This window comes from Euprymna scolopes, chromosome 44 (assembly GCF_053919585.1).
Source record: "Euprymna scolopes isolate OS-2025 chromosome 44, ASM5391958v1, whole genome shotgun sequence".
NCBI lineage: Eukaryota > Metazoa > Mollusca > Cephalopoda > Sepiida > Sepiolidae > Euprymna > Euprymna scolopes.
The window spans coordinates 21,837,219-21,862,219 of record NC_136525.1 but is presented as its reverse complement, the minus strand read 5'-3'; the positions used below and the strand labels follow the sequence as shown (position 1 = coordinate 21,862,219).

The 25,001-nt window shown below is 33.1% G+C and overlaps 1 protein-coding gene across 4 annotated transcripts in view; it reads left to right on the top strand.

Annotated features, from left to right (window-relative positions):
- LOC145268734 (uncharacterized) overlaps positions 1-25,001 on the top strand; it is a 365,002-nt gene that overhangs the window by 285,816 nt on the left and 54,185 nt on the right. For 2 of the 4 annotated variants that reach the window (XM_080124309.1, XM_080124308.1), the window contains one exon: positions 2,504-2,752. The exons of the other annotated variants lie outside the window; for them this stretch is intronic. In XM_080124309.1, the coding sequence (XP_079980435.1) occupies positions 2,504-2,752 (249 nt within the window). The remainder of the gene's footprint in view (positions 1-2,503; positions 2,753-25,001) is intronic. 4 annotated transcript variants of the gene reach the window in all.

The window sequence follows — 25,001 nt, the reverse complement described above, 5'->3', positions numbered from 1 at the left end:
ATCAACTTCAAATCGAGAAGACAATAAAAAACTATGCAGCAACAAATAAGCTGAAAACCAGCTTAAAATATTCACCTTTTAGGTAATAAAGCATCTCTAATTGTTGTTGTTGTTGTAAGTTATACAACATAACATTTAACCCATATGCCACGAATTTCTGTTAGTGATCGTCAGGAGCTCAATTTTCTCCACCTTTCTGGTTCATCCAATCGAGAAATCGGCTGCAAATTGAAATGTGATGAGAAAATGGTACTAATGACTGTGCAACAGCACCAAAACACCGGCAGTGTTCGTGATGCCCCTAAATCTGGTTGTCCTAGAGTTACTTCTAACAGGGAAGACAATGCTATCAAAATCTGCAGCCTGAGAAACAGATTTTAAACGGCTCTCCAAATCCAACAATCTTGTTAAAAAGTGATCTCTTTCTACAGTTGAGAACAGATTGAAGGAATTTTATTTGCAAGGCTGTGTTGGAAGATGCAAGCCAATGATTTCTGTAAAGAACAGAAAGCCCCGTCTGGACTTCATCAAATGCAATGAAGATCATGACGAGCAAGTTCAATAGGAAAGATGAAAAATATAAGCCTATATGCAGTTTCAACGCTGCAAGTTGGTGGAAGTTTAGTTTTAGTGTGGGGTGTTATTAGTACCAATGATCCAGTGCCTATAGTTTACTTGCGAGGTTGAATTCAACCAAGTACATTAATATGTTGACAGCATTTTCTACCCTACTTTGGTCGGAATTTGAATGATAATCCCATCTTCTTGCTCCCATTCACCCAGCTGGCAATGTAAAGATGTTCCTTGAAAAGCATGATATTCCGTGTTTGCCTGCATAATCTTCAGACCTCAATCCTATCAAAAACGTATGGCATTACATCAAACAACAGCTACACAATGATAAAATTTTTCATCTGAAAGAACTTTGGACAAAAATTAAAGAGAAATGGGATGCCTTTTAACCGGAGTATTGCCGCAGATTAATTCAAAGAATACCCAAAAGATTGCAGGCTGTCAAATTGCAGAAGGGCTATGCTACTAAATGATAACTAGTTTATTGTGTTTTTTTTGTTTTGTTTTTTACACAGTAATCACCATTTATCAAGGCCCAGAGGCCATTCTAGGATAAAGGTTAATGGTATACATTAGTCGATGGGATTATAACATAGTAATCGTAAGTAGTGGAAATTTTGTAAATTGGATTACTTAGGGGGACGGTCATAAAGAACTTGTTTACATTGGACTTGAAAACAATCAAATTATAGTCAGCTGGAAAGCAGGCAAACGGAAGAGTTCCACAGGTGTGCAGTTCTAAGAAAGAAGTTTTATTCATGGAATCTTCATTTAGTTTTAGGTACAGATAAAGTGTGGGAAATTATTGATAGTGGTTTCAGCTAGATGAGTGTTTTTTGTGAAAGTTTGGCGAGGGGGGACCATCTACCATGAAAATAACAATAAAACACAACATCTCTTCTGTGGAAAAGAGTTTACAGGGAAGAGAAAAGGGCATCCCTCACTGAGCTACGAAATCTATTTTGAACTTTATCATGACAGGATAAGCTGCTTCTAGCAGCTCCTGTCCAGAGGTGGCAACAGTACTCCATCGTTGGCCTACCTGGCTTTTATATAGGTAGAGAATTGCATCAGGAGTGAGATATCTACTGGAGCGGTAGAAGGATTCCACCATTTTTCCAGTGACCTTGGCAATGGATTTGATGTATGTGTTCCATTTCAAGTCAGGAGTAAAGGTCAAACCCAGAAGTTTGTCAAAACATGGAGCCTCCCCACGACGAGAGCCATTCATTTCAACCGATGGCAGATTGGCATCAGAGCGTAGATGGTGTAGAGATAGAAGCTTGGTTTTAGATGCATTAAAAGTAACCAGCCACCTCTTTCCCCATTGTACCACATGCTCAAGATCAGAGAAGAGAGAATCAGAGAGAACTTGGTCATTTACGGTCTTTGATGTGCTACCATAGATTGTAGTGTTGTCAGCATAAATGTCTATGATGTAAGGATGTGATTTGGAAGATCAATTATGTAAATCAGGAAGAGAGTTGGGCCTAGGATGGACCCCTGTTGTGTTTGTGTTGCATTAATGTTCTAAAGTTACATTTAAATAATAATTTTCCATTGTGCGGAGTTTCCTTTTACCTTCTTGATTTGGAGTTAATTTTTTAAATTGACGTGAACACTAGAATACTTCAATTAAAAATCAAATATGAACAGGTAAAATTATAGAGAAATAAAGGGTGAATCAAATGAGGTATAGCACAGGCTTTTAAAAAACAGTTATATTCAATTTAGTGTGTATATGTAAGTATGTGTACATGTTTCTATACATATATAATGTGTGTGTGTGCATATATATGCACATAGATTCCTTATATGTTTCTATACATATATAATGTGTGTGTGTGCATATATATGCACATAGATTCCTTATATAAGAAATCTTGTGTCGATTTTCCAAATTAGACAAGTGGTTTGGTTACTGTTTTAGGCTAAGCGAGCAGCTGCTAAGTTCCACGACTGATATGTTAAGTCACATCGCCAACAGTTGCTGCATTGGGGGGACAACGGCGACTGTGGCTAACCTGGCAAGCTGTGGCATCACTGGTGACGCACGGGGTGGCAACACCAATACCTCTTCAACAATTGTGGATTGCAGCGGCAGCAGCCTGAAAAACGCTGGGACAAACAGCGCGGAGTCAAGTGTCACCGGCAGCAAGGATCAACTGGCAAGAATTAGGTGGGAACCGCCCCTGTGCCGATTGCTGTCTTCTCGCTAACGATTATTTTTTTTTTTTTTTTTTTGTATACTGTTTTGCATTATTTTTTTTATTTTATTTTTTTTATTAAGGCCTGTGCTCTCGCTTGCTAGGAAAAGTGCCGTTAAAAAAGTCAATGAAAATATTGTATCTCAGAGGCTGCTACAGCGATTCAAAATTATTTTTTTTATTCATTTTATTTTATTTTTTATTTTTTTGATTAATTAGATTTGAAGAACCCCAGAAGTAATTGAGGATGAAAGTAACAAATTCGGGTCTACCCCAGTTCCTTCTTGTTGACATGCACACATTGGAAACAAATAAAAAACATGATTGATTTTCTATGCAGGGAAAAGATTTATTTTAAGGAAAAAAAAAAGGAGAGATAGTAAATATTTACTTTTTAATGCGTTTTTCTTTGATATACAAAACTTTTTAAGGACCAAGTAAGGAATACGGACCCCAGGTTGGCTTCACTTAGAAAATGGCAGACTTCGAGTGACACCACTTTAACCTTTACCTTCATGAGTTCTATTATGAACTAGCAGTTCAGCCCGGCTTTGCTAGAGCCCTATGTACTGTTCATAACTTCATGTGCATATATATATGTATATATATATATATTAAAAAGTTTGACTCGTGTTCAGACCCAAAATTGGCGGAGGAATTTGGTAAAGTCTGCAAAGGTCAATTCTTTCAAGAATGAACTTTGGCAGCCGCGTTTTTTCCCAAGAACTGATTAAAAAGCTTGCTGCATGTCTGAATACCGTAATACGTTAATGTAAAAATTTAAAATGTTTAGACCCCAAAATTGGCTGATTAGTTTGCTAGAGATCACAAATGTCAAATGTTTTGAACTTTGATCCCTTTGGTAGCAAAATATTTGGCCAAAAATCGATTAAAAAGCTTGCCCTATGTCTGGATACACTTTATGTAAAATTTCAAATGCTTTGACCAAATTGGCTGAGTAATTTGGTAGAGATCACAAAGGTCATTTTTTTTTTTTACTTTGACCCCAATTTTGATCCCTTTAACATTATTTTTATTATTAATATTAATATGATCATTATTAATGTTAATAATATTAATATGATTATTATTATTATCATTTTTATTATCATTATTATGATTAATATTAATATGATTATTTTTATTATTATTTTGTTATTTTTATTAATATTATGATTATTATTGTTAATATAATTATTTTTATTATTATTTTTATAAATATTATGATTATTATTAATATTATGATTATTAATATAATTATTTTTATTATTCTATAAATATTATGATTATTATTATTTTTATTTTTATTATTAATATTATGATTAATATTATTATGCCCAACTAGTTTTAGGTCGATTAATTGTGAACCGGAAAAATCAAAATCAGAAAAAATTGTGGCTATTTTCTGATGCCAAAAACGATTCCTTAAATTATCTTTTTTGTATTTGATTTTGTTTAAAACAAAAACTTCCACTGGTAATAATAAATATTTATTGGTTTTAAACTACCAGTAAAACTAAAATCTATAGATCACCTCCCTCATAGGTGTTTTTTTTTTTTACGTTTGAGAAAATAGATACACATTTACATGTGTATTTATGATAATCGCAAAGAAATAACAACTTTGTAATTATGTGGCCCACCTCTCTTAGGAGGTCACACAAGGACCCCTGATCGTCGTCTTCGGAAAAAAACTCGGCTTATGTCATCTAAACCTCCGAGAGACGGTCACATCAGGTTCTGGGATGCTGAAAACGAATAGCAAAGCTCACGCAAGCAAGAAAGAAAATAGACACTTAAAATTCTATTCTACGAAAATTAAATTCACAAAAATATTTACAGTCTTTTTATAATATATTGTTCCAGTTCTTAGCATGTTTTTCAAAGTCTCAAATTTCGGGTCTTCGCAGACGGCACTCAGACAAGTCGGAGGAGGGGTGTGTGGTCAGTCGTTGGGAACGGCGAGATTCCAGTCAACTCTGTGCAATCTGAAATCAACCTGGAATCTGACTAATTTCGCACGACACTAGCATTATATAGTGGGGTGTGTGTTCGAGGTGGAAAATTCCCTAGCCAATCAAATTACGACACGCATTTGGGAAAAACCCCAAATTGCGGGTGTGCAATTCACCAATATTACCAGCTTTGTGATTTGGGACCAAAAAATGATATCTATTCCCATGACCTTAAAGGTTAAACCTTGTCATTCAGAACCCCTGGTACCGGATTCTTCAGGCCAACAAGTACAATCTCGTTTGTACATTGTCTGGCATTTCCTGTTTTCTAACACAAAATAACAATTATATCTTTGAGTTTGACAATAACACAAAATATATATCTGATTTTTCAAACAAAGCAAAATATATCTATATATTTCAATTCAAGTCTTTGTGATATCCGCTATCGTCCGGGATTAATTAAACAATCTTAGCATAGTTACCCGACCTTCTTCAGGTCCCTGAGAAGTCTGAACCTCCCCAATTGGGGAGCAAAACACTCTCTTAGATCAATTAGGTTGCAATTAAATAATTAGAGATTTATAAAGAATCGGAGTCTGTCATTGTATCGGAATTGGGAATTTAGTACGGAAATGGTAATTGTATTGGAATCGGGAAAAATTATGGAATCGTCACATCACTAGTATATATATACATATATGATTATTATTATTGCTTATGTTGGGATGTTTAACTGGAATCGCAAAAATTCAGAACTTTTTTTTTTTTATATCGGAACTGGGGAAAAATTGTGCCTATTTTCCAATGCCAAAAACAATTCCTTTAATTATAATTTTTTATTTTATTTTGTTTAAAATAAAATTTTCCAATGCTGTTAGTAATAATAAAATAATAAATATTTATTGACTTTAAACAACGAGTAAAACTAAAAACTAGATCATCCCCGCACAAGTGTGTTTTTATGCTTGAGAAAATATCTGCACATTTAACATGTTTTTACGGTAACCGGGGGGGATAACAACGGTATAGTTAAATATTTAGAAATTTATAAAAGAATCGGAATCGGTAATTGTATCAAAATCAAGAATTTAAGACAGAATCGTCCAATCACTAGTACAAACACACCAAAAAATGAATGTTTGATATCCTCCACTCCTTCTTTTCTTCAAAATAAATCTTTCCCTAATATGATAAAAAGCAAAACAATCCTGAAGAAAAAGAAAACAAAAAAGAAAAAAGTGTACAACCCAATTTTTTACTTTCATGCTTGCTTATTTCTGGAGTCCTAAAAACCTAATTGATCCCCTTTTTTTTCTTTTTTTTTTTTTTCCTTCCAGTGTCAACTCAATATTTGACAGTTTCATGGTTTCTATTGTGTTTTGTCTGGTAATATTTGAAAAAAAAAAAAAAAAAATGATTAAATACACCTATTTTGAATCTCATCAAAATTTATTCATGTATTTCTAACATAGTCATTCATCCATCTATATATAAAAAAAAAAAAAAGCGGTGCTTTTCCAGAATGTCCCCTATATTAATAAAACAAAAATAAAGAAAAATCTACACTATGTACATACTCATGACGGATAGAAAATATATTCCAAAAATCACACAAATTGATCCAGTAGTTGCATTTATAAGTCTGTATATTAATACGATAGCATGTGTGTTATTTTGTTACATTTTTTTTTCTTCCGAGTGACTGTCATTTAATTGTTATGACCTTCCATTTCTTGTAATAAATAATCTTACTTAGAATTCTTCGTAAGTTCTGGGTTCGGTTTCAATCATAGCTGATGGCACTCAAATTATCTATTTTTGTTTATAAATAATTTTACCAAGCATTCTTCATAAGTTTCAGTTTCGATTATAGTTGAAGGGACTCGAGTTATATATATATATATATATATATATATGTTTTATTTTTTTTATTACCGTTTAATCTGTTTGTTAACAACCATTTCTGTAAGGTCTGACGAGGCTGTTGGATCGTAAACATGGTCCAACATCCGAAACATATGTAACCAAACAGATAAAACGGTAATAAAAAAAAATAAAACACATATTTGCTCTGCAATAGTATTGAGCACTCTCTTCAGGTTTTTACTAATTACCAGTTTTACCAAATATATATTCTTTTTTTTTTCTTCATGAGTTTTGATTTCGGTTTCAATTCAAGCTGATGCACCCAAGTCAAATGGATATATATTTTTTTATTTTTGAAATTAGAACTTTATGATATATAAGAATCGATAGAAAATTGACTATAATAATATATACGAAATCTGCATAAATTAAAATATATTTAAACGTATTTTACGACTTGGCTATGCCGGGCATCCCTGCTAGCTTAAGAGCTACAATAATATCAGGGCGTCTCCATTTACATTGAACATCCACAGAATGCTAGCATCAATATATTACATAAGAAAGAACCGCTGTAGAATTTCCACAGGTCCTGCTTATAAGAAAATAAAATTTTATAGCTAATCAAGGAAAACTATCTTGCGACGCCATTTTAAAAACAATTTTTTAAAATAACAGAGACAACGTAATTCAAACTTGATAAAATTTTTGTTGTAATGGCTATGATTTCTCATTAATCGCTTAAAAATGATTTTCTTATAAAAATAAAACTACTTGATTAATGTACGTGATTTTTAGAATTCAATATTTTCTTTCCATCATGAATACGTACATAATACAGACTTCTGGAAAAGCACCCCAACACTTTCTGAATGCTTCTTGTTCGTCATCACGCATTTTTTTTTTACATCATCATTTCTTTCATCACTATATAAATTTAAAAATATAAACACGTTATAATAGGTATATCGTATATAGGTTTCATCCAGATTTAACAAATGATACAAAGATATATATATTTACCATATATGTACTTATTTTTCTTAGACCATCATTAGTGCTCACATATCTCAACAAAACAAACGGCAACCTCCACAGGGAAACCTTTGTTACATTACGCCTTTCAATTTTACAATCTATAGAAAATAGTTTGAATAATCGAAATAAACTTCTTTTTTTTTTTTTTAATTTCAAAATCAATTGTATGAAAATTTTAGTAAAATAAATTTGTAGGAAAATTCAATCAATTTAATATCCAAATTTTTATCTTTTCAAAAGTTATGGAGGGAAGCAAAAAACAGGGTGGCTCTTTCTTTCTTTCTTTTTTTTTTTTTTTTTTTTTTTTTTTCAAAATAAATTGTCAAGTCAATTTGTAGAAAACTTCAATAAATATAATAGTCAAATTTTTATCCTTTTAAAAGTTATGGGAAAACAAAACAACATGGCTTGCTAGTATTTTTTTTAATTTTATTCTACATTTATTTATAAATCTTCCAACGTGAAGATCACCAGACAAAACATGATGAGACTTTTTGGCATTGTTTGACGGCTGTATATATCTTTTTTGCTATTGGCTGCCGTTTCCATTAGCACTGTTCTTGAGTTATTTCTGTTTATTCTTCTGCTTGTAGTTGTCGATGTGTTCTTGTGTAATTAGTTCCATTAACAGCGCCAAAATCTCTACATTTCTCTACTCAGTAAATGCACGTTTGTTTGATTTTAAGCTTTTTTCGGTATTGATCTTCTAACAGTAGGGAAAATATCCGTTCTCCATTATAATTAAAGTCTAACATCTCAATGAGCAATCATCGTGTTCAACAAAGGACAGCACATGAGGAGCACACACACGTGCATGTGCTGCACATGTGTGGTTTTTGCCAGTAAGCGATCAAGAAACCCAATCAAGTCTTTGTTTTACATATTTGTGTATTCTGGTTTTCATTCTTGATTGACACTTTTCCATATGTGTCCTTTCTTGTATTGTTGCATTCTTTTAACAACTTAAGATGAATAAAACTCATGTATGGAAACACAAGGAGATTTGTTGGCAGTTTTAAAGGTTTTATTGGGGAGAGAAGTTTGTTCACAAAGGGGAGAGACTGAAATTTATTCATAGAGGAAAGGCTAAAATTAATTTCTTATTTAATTTTTTTATTTAACCTTAAAGAAATGATTGACGAACGGACAATTATAAGGAAATCCATTTAGAAACCTAGATTATTGGGTATGTCTAGTATGTCTGCTTCCTCATCACAAACTGCCTCGAACTCTGTCCCGTTTTGAATATGTGATGTCATTTTTATCAAATAATTTGACATCTGCGTCTAACGTGTTTTTCTAGTGAGCTTACGCTTAACCCCTATCGTCTCACTCGTTAGTTGTACTCGGTCCATCTCTGTTTGCTGTACTTAATGAAACAGTTTTTGAATTCATACTAGTTGACATAATTTCTACCTACCGGTATAGGGTCCCAATATATAGCAAAAGTTGTCTGTGATTAAAAATCCATCTCGCTTCATAGAAGAACGACATTGAAGATCGTATAGAAGTAGTAAAAAAGTAAAGTGGTTGATATACAGCATAATCACGTTTACACACTGGTTTCTATTAGATCACTGAAGTTAAGCAACATTGAGTCTGATCAGTACTAACATGAGTGACCATTTGGTAATACCAAGTGCTGTATGTGTTCTCCAGTTATCTCCGCATTGTTTCCAGTCATCCTGACATGTTGCCACTAGAATCAAACAGTGCCACCAGAAGATGAGTAGTTAGGGATTGCACAACCAAACATTTATGTTTCATCTTGAAACTCATTAAAGCTATACTTCTATATATATTTGCCTGATTATATATATATATATATATATATATTTTTAATATTAGCGCTACCCATAATCCTACCAAATCATACCCACTCACCTATTCGACTTCACTCCTTCCTCACTGCCCTAATTACTATTTTTGCAAAGATAGGTTGTCATGACAACCAGATCATCATCTTCCCTTACTCCACGGCGTTGAACTGCCCTGACATTAGACCAATACCCCCCACACCTTTGAATGAACTAAATCCACCGCATGATAACTTTCTACACTTATTCTTCAAATCGTCATCTTTTTGGATAACCTCGCAGACTGGACTTCTTCATTTGTGCCTATTCATTAATAAATTTATTCTTTGGACCATTTATAATCTCCAACAACATGCACTCGGACTACTATAAACATAGATATTTTATCTCTACCACTTTCTTGGATTCACCTGATTTTGAACAAAACCATGGGAACACATTCTTACATGAATCCAATTTTTTCTTTTTACTCCATTTGTTTCATTGTTCTACATTTCACATTGATGCTAGTATGATTCCTTTTCATACTTAGTTTCTCTAAATACTTTACAGGCAAAATTTTTTATGCATTTTGCTATCTCTGATGAGAAGGAAAGTATTTCTTCGAAACTCTGTGGATTAAGGACTTTCACCTCTATTTGTGTTTCCTTTCCAAAAAATGAATGTGTGTTTAACTCCTGCTAAGGGGTTTATCAACATACTTTATTAAACCTATGTACTTATATATATATATATATATATATATATATATATATATATATATATATGCACATTAAACAATGTTGAGCCTGGTCAATACTAAAATGGGTGACCATTTAGTAATACCAGGTGCTGAATGTGTTTTCCGCTCATCTCGGCATTGTTTCTAGTCATCCTGGACGTCTCCTTTGCACTGGAATTAAACAGTGCTGATTCAGGAGGAGTGCAGTTGTGGATTGCACGACCCTTGCTTCACAAGTGCACGCACAGTCACCTTTACAGGAGGTATCTATTGTATCTCAAGATTGAACAGAGACTATGAAAATCGTTAACCATAGTCAAGGGAAGCCCAAAGGCTCCTTTTTCATTAGCTACTACACCAAGGTGCAAGAGAACGTCCACTCTCTTCTTAGTATTACTCCACTTACCCTTGATCCTTATATGTTGAATGTTTAATAAGGGAGCTCCAAGTACCTTTTTTTTTTTTTTTTTTTTCAGTCTTTCATATGATTTTACTGAGAACTGAACCCTAATCTCCTGGCTCATTACAATCTTCACAGAAAGAAAATAAAAAAATAAAAAAAAGAATTAAACATCCTGTTTTGTTAGGAGAGCAAAGTCATAAACAAGGTTTTCATTGTTAAATATTTATGTGTACCGAGAAATTATTCTTGACAAGAACAGGTGCACTTGGTGATGCTATATTAGGAACAATATAAAATAATTATTGGATGTATCAAAAGGTCATTTGAATAAAAATAATGAACCTCACACCAGAAATCTGCATGGAAAGAAACAACAAACATGATCAATTGTCAAAAAGATAAATTTAATGTTGGATATTTGAACGGTCATTTTCAGCAAAATGTATTCACAGATGTAATCAAGTCAAACCAAAGTCAGGTCAATTCATTGAAATGACAGTGGTCAAATAAAACACTCTTGAGGTGTGGCAAGAGTGATTATGCTGTCCCAATATTATATAACAACAACCCAAAATGGATATTGTTGGTTGATGATTTCGGTTTGAGAAAAATCAATCTGTTGAATTTCTGTGCATGCATTTCCAACCAACAATAAAGATACATTGTTATATTTTTGTATATATCATCGTGGCATCATTCTTTTAAGCACAATAGAAATACAACATAAGTAGGAGGAAAACAGTCAGTAGGAAGAGAGCTCTTCAAGCCCACAGTTCTTAGAAAAAAAAGGCTACCAGAATAGAAAGCTATTTGTATTATAACAAAGTGTCAAAATAGCGATTTGATGAAGATCACTAGACCAACAAGTCAAACATACTGGAACAAAGGAGGCAAGAAATAGACTAGACAGTACTAAATAATGCATGACGTTATAGTATTTCTAGAAAAGACTGAAACTAGTAATATCATCTGTTAGAGGGTGCAAATTAAAAGGATGTGGAGGGGGGCAATAAAATTACAGATACAGTTCTGAAAATTATCAAGAACTCTCAAATAGAACAGAGATTCATCAACTCAAATATGATCACAGTACTTCAAAGCTGTTCCACCAGGTTTAATCTTGAAACTCTTCCAGGAGGATGCAAAGCATTTTAAGAGGGGTAGGGCATAAGCTCATCCGAGATAGCATCCATAATAGCCAGTCAAAGAAACATCTGTTATGGACTAAAATCTCAAGCAATCTCGCGCCCTTCCTAGAAGGTATATAATTGAACCCGTGACAGTTGCTATGAACACTTTCAAAGGTTGAACAAGAGTCACCACCTCTGTTGATTTGGTAGTTGCTACCAAATCAACCTCCAGCTTTCTGACCTCAAAACAAAATATTAACCCTTTATGACATGAATTATGATGTAGATGGTTAAAAAATAGTTAATTTTACATGGCAGCATACTAAATGTAAGCTATGGACAATTACAATTTAGAGTATCTAGCATCTACCCAGATACTGAACTAATATGTACAAGGTGTGTTTGAATCAATTTCCACTCTATTTATGCCATATAATTCATTTATTTACGACTGAACGAATTAGCACAACCAGATCATAAAGGATTAATGTCATTGGGGTTTTTTTTTCCTTTTTCTTTGCATAATTCGGTCATATTCTGCGATAACAACAATTTTCTTATACAAAAAATACAAACCAAACACACTGAATAAATATTTGAATGCAGAAAGAACTGAAGCATAAAATGTTTTTCCAAAGTTACTGAATTCAGCATTAAATAACTAAAAAATGGTCGATATGTCATGAAACAAAATAACCAAAGCAAACCCCGTGAATAGATATTAGACAATATAAAGAACTTGAAGCATAAAAACTTTCTTTTTTCTTTTTTTTTTTTTTTTTAGTTATTGGATTTGGCATTAAATAACCTGGAAAGGGTTGATATGCAGTAAAACAGAAACAACCAAATCAGTTCACTGAGGTGATTATGGAGGAAATAATGCTTAAATAATACAGGTTTTACCTACAAATCAAACATCTAAAGCAACATTGGGTATTATTTAATTATGCTATTGTAACGGCATAATCATGTTGACACACCAGTTCCTGCTGGATCACCAAAGTTAAGCAACGTTGAACCTGGTCAGTACTAAGTGGGTGACCATTTGGGACTTCTATGTATGTGCTCTCTGCTTATCTCGGCATTATTTCCAGTCGCTCTGGACTTCTCTTTGACACTGAACCCAAATAGTGCCGATTCAGGAGAGGTGTGGTTAGAGATTGCGCAACACTTGCCTCACAAATCGCATGCACAGCTGCCTCTACCGGGGGTATCCTTTGTCTTTTGAGACTGAACGGAGGCATCGATTGTAACATTGAAACACAAGTTGAAACCATTTTGATCTGATGATTGGCTGTGTGTGTGTGTGTATATATATATATATATATATATATATATATATATATATATATATGGTGCCTTAAATAAGTTTCCAGACTTTTTTCGTATGAGCACTTTTATTGATAGTACACACATGAAACTCTAGTCCCCTTTGAAGTAATCTCCCCCGGCTGCAATGCACTTGTTGTACCGTTCCAACAACTTCTGGAAGGCTCCATGGAAGTCCTCTTGTGTGAGCGTATCTATGACCCTCATCACAGCCTCTTTCATCGCCTCAATTGTCTCATAACGACAGCCTTCAAGGTTTTCCTTAAGCTTAGGGAATAACCAAAAGTCACAGGGAGCAAGGTTTGGACTATAGGGAGGGTGGGGAACTGTTTTGATGCCCATCTTGGTCAAATATTTGTGACAAGGATGGAGTTGTGGACTGGTGCATTGTCCTGGTGGAAATGCCACTGATCCGATTTGAAGAGTGCTGGCCTGTTCTGATAGAATCTCTTCCTGAACTCCCTTAAAACCTCAACATTATATTCCTTGTTGACTGTCTGTCCAGTCGAAATCCAGTGCATGTAGATCATGCCTATGCTGTCAAAATAAGGGTTCATCGTAAGTTTATTGCCTTTCTTGGGTCTGGGAGAGCCAGCATGCTTCCACTTGTCTCTTGGTCTCTAGGTCATAGCAGTAGATCTGGTTTTCAGCACAGATCACCAGAACGTCAAGAACTGCAGGATCTGAATTGATCAGCTCAACCATCTCTCTGCTGTCATGACGTCTTTCTTTCTGATCTTCTCTGCGCACCCTTGGGACAAACTTTGCACAAATCTTCTGCATCCTCAGTTCCTTGCAAATAATTGTGTGTACAGATTCCACACTGACATCAAACTGTGCACTTATTGTCTCAGCTATGACAATCAGTCTTTAGTAGGGTGTATTCCAATTCCTGCTGTAGCTGTTTGCTTGAACCTGAAATTATAAAAATTAGTCCGTTATCTCCTAAGATGTATAGCAATAACACACAGAATTTTTAAAAGTCTACGACAATTTTAAATTCCTGTACAAAAAGTCTGGTAACTTAAGACAACTTGTATATTTATAAGTTAAAAGAAAAAAACAAAACAATCAAAAACTTAATCCGATCTCATAAATTTATTTCAACCTAATAGAGCCTTTTTAAATGAGGGGATTAGTCGATATTTGCTGTCCAACTGATGAATGATTAAAAAAAAAATATATATATATTTTATGTTTACTAACAAGGAGTGGGGGGAAGGAAGGGAGGGCAGAATTTTGAATTGGGGGAAGAGGAGAGAGAGTAGGAACAAAACCCTTACACTGTCTATGGAAACTGCTCGCTTACATGTCCCAGCCTTTGTATTGGGTTCTCCCACTTAAGATTTCCTACAAAAATTGCTTTATTTATAATTATGGGTATAACATTATATACCATTAATTACCAATGTAAAAATTTAAAAAAAAAAAAAAGGAATTAATTCACTTGTGAATATCTTTTGGGTTGATGGTGAGTGGATCAATGAATTTTCCCTTTCTGTCCGACCGTCGCTGTTTTGGTTGGGGTGAGTCGAGATCAAACGTCTCAAAGATGGCATCAATCAGCTTTTCCTGTATTTTGTAATACGTCTTTAGTATCATCTAAGTGACATTTTTGTTTTTTAACTGGTTTATGGGCATGTCTTGTATCTTGTATGATATACCCGATTTCGCTACCCCTTTACTATTTGAGTTAAGGTCTGCGTTTCTTTAATAATATCATTCATTAGTTTCTGAATGGCATCTTAATTCCGTTGTGTAAGTTCAGTTCATTTAGTATTTCTACGTTTATACAAAGAAACTGAAATGTTAGATGTTGGTTTAGTCGAAGCATCTTTGTATTTGTCGATCCTACTTATTGCTTGGGTGGATATTGGTTTCTGCATTTTCCTTAATGCTTCAACATCTTTTTGTTTGAGTTTTTTTTTAATTTTTGTTGCTTTTCTCCACGTTAAAAAAAAAACGACCCTAGCGTCTAGCTCCCGTGAGGAGGTATTGTAAATACGAACTTCCTTTTTATGCAATTCTCTTTGAAGTTTTTATTTTCTGCTCACTTTTTAATTGTTGCAGCATTATTGTTCAACGTATTTTCAAATTATACGCATTATTATTTTTAATGTCTTCCTATATTTACGATATGCAATTCATTTGATAAGTCTTGGGTTGTTTTTTATAAACGGCTTGATTTCGGAGAGATTTTGCATAGTGCGTTCTCATTTTTTTAATTTTCTTCAATTTATATATTTTCTGATTAAAAATTTTGGTCGATAAATTCCAAAGTTTAAAACTGTTTGGTTTTTATCGAATAGATTTCCAGACTTTAAAAAAAAAAAAAAAGCTTCTAATTTTTTAAGACTACCATTCAAATTTACGAATAAATATAATCCTCCAATAAAACTAATCTTATTGGCAGTCACTGTGCCGACTGATTTTAGTGTTGTCTGTAAAGTTGGTTTGTTGAGTTGTTGCAAATTTATAAGGTTTGATTCTATGTCAAACTGTAATTTCTGTTATTTTGATACCTGCATATTTGTGTAAATTTTAGTCTTATTTTCATTGGATTTTGTCTGTCTTGCATTTGTTTCATTAATAAATTCCAAAGTTTAATAAATTCCAAAGGTTTCATTAATAAATTCCAATTATTTGTATAAATTTTAGTCTTATTTTCATTGGATTTTGTCTGTCTTGCATTTGTTTCATTAATAAATTCCAAAGTTTAATAAATTCCAAAGGTTTCATTTATAAATTCCAAAGGTTAATAAATTCCAAAGTTTAAAACTATTCATCCAGTCCTTATCAAATAGATTTTTAGAAGTTTTTTAAAACAAACGCTTTTAATTTTTTTAATAGTACCGTTGAAATTTACTGGTAAATATAATTCTTCAATAAAATTAACCTTATTGCAAGTCACCATGCTGGCTGACTTTAGTGTTTGCTGCAAAGTTGGTTTGTTGAGTTTCTTCCACGTATGCAAAATTTATAAGGTTTGACCCAGTATCTAACTGTAATTTCTATTATAGTAATTATCTTGACTACTGCATATTTGTGTGAATTTTAGTCTTGTTTTTCATCGGATTTTGTCTGTCTGATTCTGTTTTTTGTTTTGCAATTTGCTTCTACAATGCAACATTTTATGACCAAGCTTGCAACAATTTCGACAAGTTTTATTCAGAAACAGGCAGAAATTTTGGCGCTGGTTTACAGTTTGCCACTGTGCAGAGGGAGACAACTCTTGTTTACTTTGAGATTCGTTCATTTTTTCATCTCATAATTTAGGACGCTATATATATATATATATATATATATATTTTTTTAGATCAAAACATTAAAAAAAAGAAAGCTGCAACGAATTTTTTTTAATATAACAAAATTTATAACATTAATAATACAAAATATAGTCTTTACGCGACTATTAAGAGAAACACAACAAACCCACAATATTTTCGTTAGATGAAAATATTTTTAAAAAAAGTTCGGCAGCTTTTTTTTTTCTTAATTAAAAAGTAAATGTTATGGTAAGATTTTTAACAAATTATCCTTATATTATTTAATTGGAATTCATTATTGAGATGAGTATTATTTATTAATTTATTTATTGCGGACTATTATCATGAGGATAATAGTCCGCAATAAATAGATTAAATTAGTCTTTAACCCTAAAAAAATATCAAGAATGAAACCCTTTAATAAAACAAGGATGAAACTGTTAAAGACGCGGCGACTTTTTTTTTTTTTTTTACTGTAACAAAACTTATAATATGAATAACACCAACATCTAGTTTTTAACATTAAAAAAAAAAAATGAAAATGCGACGATAGTTGTAAGCTGCGTCAACTTTTTCTTACATTTTTTACGACTTAAGAGATTAAATGCAACGATAGGAAATTATATATATTTTTTCAAACAAAACTTTTTAATAAAACAAAGATGAAAATTTGAAAAAAAGACTGCGGTGGCTTTTTTTTTTTTTTTTTGACGTACATGAGTGAGGCCTCTATAGCGAAATATGCATCAGCTCCAAATCATAAAATTTGAATACCTAAATTATGATTTATTTGCTCTATCTTGGATATTGAGCAATTTTATTTATTGTCTTATATAAAATATTACATCTAATAATATTTTGTAAGATCGATAATCACTGAATTTGTATACCAATAGATTTATTGCATTTCATTATTCTGAAGTGATATATATATATAAACTACTTCATTTACTCACATAAAATTAATATACGAAAGTATAAATTTATGCGTAAACTTTTTACTTCAAAAGTGCTCAATACATAGGTAGAGATAGTTAGTAAGTTATAAAATATATATGGCGATTAAGCTACACTGAATATTCCGTAAGCCTGAAGAGTCCTAGAGTGGATGAAACGCGGAATATTCAGTGTAGCTTAATCGCCATATATATATTTTATAATTTACTATATATATATATATATATATATATATATATAACAACAACACTCTCCCGACGATTAACCTGTCATTTAGCTGACGATAGTGCCATGAAACATCTAACATCCCATGATAAAAACCTACAGTCGTTCGACATTAGAAATACCTTAACTAACAATACTAAAATTCAATGCCTTAACAATTGCAGAGGACGACTGAAATTACAAGAAGCCATATTTATAAAACAAAAAGCTACAGCCCTTTTTAACCGGATCTCATTTAACACCAGGACAAATATACTAACAGTATTTAATAACTAACATGAAACTAAATAAATAAATAAACTATGCAATGAGAAAATTGAAATTAAAAAATAAAATAAAAAAATAATTCGCCCCAACCCTCCTGCACACCAATTTAAAAAAAAAATTATAATTACACCAAGCCTAAATGCTTAAAAGAAAATGAAAACAACAATCGCTCCTGACGATAATCGGATGCACCGATAGAAAGCACTCGAGAAGAATATGGCCGAACAACAACGTTTGGACGTCATTCTGTATAAGTTACCAACTGAAATTAAAAAGACGACCCGGCAAATGGAAACATTATCCATTAAGATCGGAAAAAAGAATAACTCCGTCGTGTTCAATCAGACGTGTCTAAATAATGACTTGCTGCCAAAATATACAAAGGTACTTGTACAGTTTAATCAAGACATTCAAAAATGAAAATATCGAAAAAAAGTTATTTTGTACGTATCCGTTTTGGACTGAAAATCTCCGAAAAAAAAAATTTCATTTAATTTGATCGAGTAGTTTTTTTGTTTTTACAGCAGAAAAACACGTTTTTATGAGAGGGCGTTGAAGGCAGCCATGTTGGAATTTTTCTTAATTTTTGTTTGGAGTTTACAAACGCCACGGGAGATAACTCCAGTTAAAGCGCCGACACTCCCTCCCCATCATTAATACTAGCTTTTCTTCCTAAATATCGAACCTTTTGCTCGATATCATAAATTGTTTTTGGCTGTAAAACAAAAAATACTTGATGAAATTAAGTAAAAAAATTTTTTCGGAGTACTTCGTTCCATAATGGATACGTACAATATAACCTTTTTTCGATATTTTCATTTTTTAATGTCTTAACTAAACTGTACAAGTACCTATACAAATTTATATATATATATATATATATATATATATATATATATATATATATATATACTCGTAGCCAAATTGAATATTGAAATGCTCATATCTTTGGTTCTATGGGACGAAACTACAGGAACATTTTCAGGCTTTTTGAAGATTATAATACTGTTCTATGGTTAAAATTTTATGACAATTAGTAAAAAAGAACCTATATTTTCAAACCAATAAAAAATGCCCAAATTTGCCTACATTTGTATATATAGTGTCCTGGCAGGCAGTTTCAGTTTTGCTACTTCGGTTGTCTCCCCTGTGGCCTTGCCATGCCACTAATGAAATGAGGTCGATATGCTGTATAATAAAATAATGAGACCAAACATAATGAATAGATATTTATAAAAATTAAGTTGGATCTGATTTGAGTCTAAAAACTAAGAAATGAAATGATTTGTGTAAACGATCTAAAACTGTTTGATATGCCATAAAAAAAAAAAAAAAGCAAAATAACTAACGCTGTATAGTTTAAATCAATACACTGTTTTCACCTTCTTCAAATTGTACGTTTTCTGGGAAGGGAGTGAACGGGGGGGAATAGGGGCAGCAACGGTAAAACCAAAAAAAAAAAAAAAAAAAATGTTTCCTTTTGTCTTTCTTTCTTTTTCCCCCCCTCCCGCAATGCTTTCTTTGGTTGGCATTCTGGCATTATCCAAATTCTTTGAACTACAATCAAAAAGGGATTATCAAACGAAACGAATTTTAGGTAAATTCTTGTCAGTTTTTGGCATCACGTCAGATCTCTTGTTCTTTGAATTGATATTGGGTAATTTCAGTAGCCCTCCATCAATTGGCGCCACAAATATTTCGACCAAATAAGTCAGCAAATGTTATTGTCAGAATATCAAAGAGTTTTAAGACCTCATATTGAATATTTATACTCAACTCTGGACATCATTGGTTAGACATGGGAATAGCGGAATAATAGTAGATGTACACAGATTATATAAGACCTTATGTAGAATGCAAGACTAGCCAGCATTTCCTGGGAACATTAGTTACAAAGTAGAAGAATTATAATAAGTGCCTTTCTTTTAAAACTTACTCTCTATCTTTCTACCTTTACCTCTCCTTACAACTGTTACTCTCTCTATCTTTCTACCTCTCCTTACAACTGTTACTCTCTCTATCTTTCTACCTCTCCTTACAACTGTTACTCTCTATCTTTCTACCTCTCCTTACAACTCTTACTCTAGGTGTATCAGAATTTTGTAGGAATTTTTGACACCCCTAACACGAAACTGCGAATAAAATATAAAAAAAACTCGTAATTTATCTTTTAAAAGTGGGTTGTTTATTTTCTTTATGGATTATACTTCCAAAATAAACTATTAAAGTTGTTTTAAAAGTAATAGAAATATTTTTTATTTTTTTAAAAACCGTAATGAATTTTACGAACTCAATATTTTTCAATTTTTAAACTTTAAAAATCTATCAAAATTTTTCTATTGGTTCTATTTTTACGATATTTTCAGGGTCAATGTGAAATTTTATGCTCTTTCCAATAAACTGAATATAATATTTTAGACAAACGTTTTCTTTTTTAAATTCACGCCCCCCCCATTTTCAAGTGTCTATTAAAAAGTAAATAATTAATTTACTCACCAAAGTTTTATATATCCCAAATTGAAGAGAAAAGGTCAATAAATAATATATTCAAATTTAAAACAAAAAAATGTAGTGTTTTTTTAGAAATTTACCTGTAAAGTTCGAAGTTTAAAACCTTTTCTTTTTTTTTAAACCACGTTGTTTTTTTTTCTTTTGTTTTTTGTTTTAATGAAACCTTGGTCCTTGCTCCTTTTAATTGAAAAAAAATTAGGGCTTGAATGACATTTTTCGAGTAGTTATAAGCTTGGAAAGACAGGGGGTCGAATAATTCACGCCTCCCATTTTGAAAGGTCTATCAAAAAGTAAATAATTAATTTACTCACCAAAGTGTTATATATCACAAATTGAAGATAAAAGATCAATAAATAATATATTCAAATTTAAAACAAAAAAAGTAGTGTTTTTTTAGAAATTTACCTCTAAAGTCCGAAGTTTAAAACTTAAAAAAAAACAAAAAAAAACACGTTGTTTTTTTTTTTTTGTTGTTTTTTTTTATGAAACCTTGGTCCTTGCTCCTGTAATTGAAAAAAAATTAGGGCTTGAATTGCATTTTTCGAGGAGTTATAAGCTTGGAAAGACGGGGTGGAATTATTCAATATTTTTCACGAAATTTCTGACACACCTACTGTTAATCTCTTTCTACCTCTCCCACCGACTGCCACTCACTCTATCTCTATCTCTCTCTTCACCTTTTTCCTTTGAACTGCCACTCCCTTTCTCTCTACTTTTTTTTCTAAATCTCTCTCTCTTGGATGACAACTTTCTAACTCTCTTCTTCAAATTGATACTGTCTCTCTCTTTACCTTTCTCCTTCAAACTTCCACTCTCTTTCTCTTTATTATTTCTTCCAGCTATCTCTCTTTTTCTCTCTATCTGCCTCTCCCTTGGACAGCAACTCTCTCTCTCTCTCTCTCTCTCTCTCTCTCTCTCTCTCTCTCTCTCCTTTGGATTGCCACTCACTCGAACTGCAACTTTACCTGTGTTCCTCTGATTACACCATCTCTTTCTGTCTCTTTCAACAGAATAAAATAGCAAAACAGAAAAAAGAAATCTGACTGATCGTTTGTCCTAGTTTCACTCGTGTTTTTAAACCATCACCAATAAGAATGAAAAAGATAATCCCCCCTTCTCCCTTATGCACTAATTTGGTCCCTGGTGACCCAACGGAATTAATATTAAACTATTTCTTTTTGACCATAATCAATGATGTAAGGTTTATAAGTGTATCTTGTGTGGTTTCTGACTTAGCAAGACACACATAGAATTACAACTTTATACAATAGATTGTACTTCAGCCTGGGTATCAGTTGTTAGACATGGAAATCGAAATGAGTGGTGATGGGTCATCTAAATATGGAGAGGGGAGGGGTAACCAATTGTATTCTAACTCACCCTTTCTTATATTTCTCAGTACTAGGACTTATACTTGAGTGTTTGGGATATACAATCAAAGAATTGACTTTGGTCATCACCATGCCTCGGCACACCACTGGATCAGCTCGCCAATTGATGAGTTTCGTTCCTCAACCAGACTCCATTCTCATTTGATAAGGCCAACAGTGGTAATCGTCTCCCATCCGCCATCTTTAATTTGAAGAGTGTTTCTTGATCAGGCTGGAAAGGAGAACTGTTTTTAAATAAATTTAATCAGTGATAAATCAAGTTATCTCCATTTCTAATATTTTTCAGTGCTAGGACTTTTCTTTAAGTGTTTTGGACATGCAATCAAAGAGTTGGCTTCAGACATCATAAAACCTCTGCATGCCACTGATAATTGGCATAATATTAAAAGTAGGTGTACGAAGACAATGTAAAAATTCATATAGAATATTCTAGTCTGATTAAAACTATAAGCTGTACAAAGAAAAGTAACTAAATAAAAAGAAATAGCGATCTCAACTATCAAAGTAGGTTGGAGTCTTTAGGTTTTGCGACTTTACTACATTAAATAATTTAAAACTTCAATAAGGCATTATATAAAAATTTGAAATTAAGATTGAGCATTAGTAGCTAGATATTTTTTTTTATTCAATTTTCACCCCAAACAAGGCTCAATGCCACTTATGTCCCAGATAGTAGCCCCCTACTTCAAAGTTGCAGGGATGTTATGAAGGGAGATGAGCAGCAAGATGTCTGTTCACATTACACTTGAACTTCTGCATGTCAGTACAGTTGGGAAAGCAGAATCCTGGAAGAGAGTTCCAAAGTCTAGCAGTTCTCTCCAATTCTCTCTCCTCTGATCTTGAGCACGTAGTACAATGGGGAAAGGAGTGGCTGGTTACTTTTAATGCATCTAAAACCAAGCTTCTCTCTTTACATCATCAACATTCTAATCCACATTTGGCATCAATTGAAATGAATGGCTCTCGTCTTCAGGAGGCCTCAAGTTTTGACAAGCTTCTGGGCTTGACAATTACTCCTGATCTTAAATGGAACACGTACATCAAATCTGTTGCCAAGGCCGCTGGAAAAATGGTGGGATCTTTCTATCGATCCGGTAAATATCTCACTGCTGATGCTATTCTCTATCTATATAAGAGCCAGGTACATCCAAGGATGGAATACTGTTGCCACATCTGGGCAGGAGCTGCTAGAAAGGACTTGTCCTGCCTTGATAGAGTTCAAAATAGACTTCGTAGCCTCGTAGGAGATGTCCTTTTCTCCTCCTTACAACCTCTATCTCACAGAAGAGATGTTGCGAGTTTGTCTCTGATGTATCGTTATTTTCATGGAAAGTGTTCAACTGAGCTTCAATCTATGGTCCCCCCTCGCCAAACTTTCACAAGAAACACTCGTCTAGCTGTAAACACTATCAATAATTCCCCCCACTCTTTATCTGTGCCTAAACCTAAACGTAGATTCCATGAACAAAGCTTCTTTCTTAGAACTGCACGCCTGTGGAATTGTCTTCCGTTTTCCTGCTTTCCGGCTGACTACAATATGGTTGTGTTCAAGTCTAAAGTAAATAAGTTCTTGATGAGCCGTTCCATATAAGTTATCAAATTTACCAAATTTTCATTACAAATGATTACTATATTGTCCAATTTCTACTGTACACTCTTTAACCCTTATCCTTGAGTGGCCTCTGGGCCTTGATAATGTGGTGATGCCTATGTAAAAAAAAAAAAAAAAAGTTCTGGGGAAGAAATTATTGGAGTAGAAGGCTTTCTTACACCTAGGGATCTCTACTGTGTAGTGGTGGATTTACCTGCTTGTCGGTTTTGTCAGGGGTATTTATGCCGAGAGAGCACAAGTGCTTGTAGTTCATCAGAGCATTAACCATTAAAATACTTATAGAAAAGGCAGAGGGATGCAACATTTCATCGATGGGACAGAGGCTGAAGCTTAGATGACAGTTCAGGACCTATCAGGTTGGCGACTCTCTTCTGAACCCTGTCTAGGAGTGAGAGACTAGTAGTAGATGCACCAGCCCAAATATGACAACAATACTCCATACTTGGGCGAATGGTGGCCTTATAGAGGTACAGGATACTTTCAGGCGTAAGTTCTAGCATGGTATAATATGAAAATTGAATGTGTACAAAGTGACTGAGTAATAAAAGGTTTAAAGTATCTTGAAAATAGGTTAAAATCCTTAAGTTAAACTACTTTACTAGGATCTAATATTAAAAGTAAAAGGTGTACAAAAATGATTAAATATTAAAATGATTAAATGCTCTCAATTATAAGAATAAGTTAGAATCCTTAGGTTTAACTACTTTACTAGACATGGAAATTGATATATATATTATTCCTTAATTGGAATTCATTTTTGAGATGAGCCTTATATATATTAATTTATTTTTATTTCGGACTATTATTCTCATCTTTATTAGTTGTTGTTTTCACCTTCATTGGTTGTTGTTTTCACGACCAATAAAGATGAAAACAACAACAACTAATAGAGATGAAAATAATAGTCCAAAATAAAAATAAATTAATATATATAATGCTCATCTCAAAAATGAATTCCAATTAAGGAATAATATATATACCGATCGGTATGGACCCGACTATTGAAAATAAGATAATAAATAAAATACGTGAATTTATAAGATCAAAGAATCCAACCTTGATCGTCCTTCGGGGCCCATGGCGCAGTTGATAGAGACGTTGAATCTCTACGGTTCCAGATGGACATTGTCTGAAGATAGCGGTTTCAATCCTAACCAAAGCGTGCCAGAGGTATACTTGGCTAAAAACGTGGTAAGACGACAACAACTACAGATGGCAGTGATGGCTGAGAATGCAGTTAGGAGATTCGAAGTTCCTATCCGTCGCGGTTACCACCTGACGAATGCCAGAGGAATAGTTGGCCGAAACGTTGTGAGAAACAACAACTAATAAAGATAAAAACAACAACCAATAAAGATGAAAACAACAACTAATAAAGATGAAAACAACAACTAATAAAGATGAAAACAACAACTAATAAAGATGAGAATAATAGTCCAAAATAAAAATAAATTAATATGGAAATTGATATACAGGAGAACTAGAATGCCTACTAGACTAGGTCTCTCTGTACAGGGGTTTGCCAGAACAATCTGGCATGAGGATACTTTTTCCATAGAAGTAAACCCTGACCAAATATTCAAAATCACATAGTATTCGCTGCCCAAATAAGATCTCCTTTCTATGGCTAACCCACATTAGCTTTAATGAGGAATGATGCACTTTCTCCAAGTGATGTTACTTCAAGTAATAGCACGAAGCTGGATACTCCACCAGACTAGATAAATTCT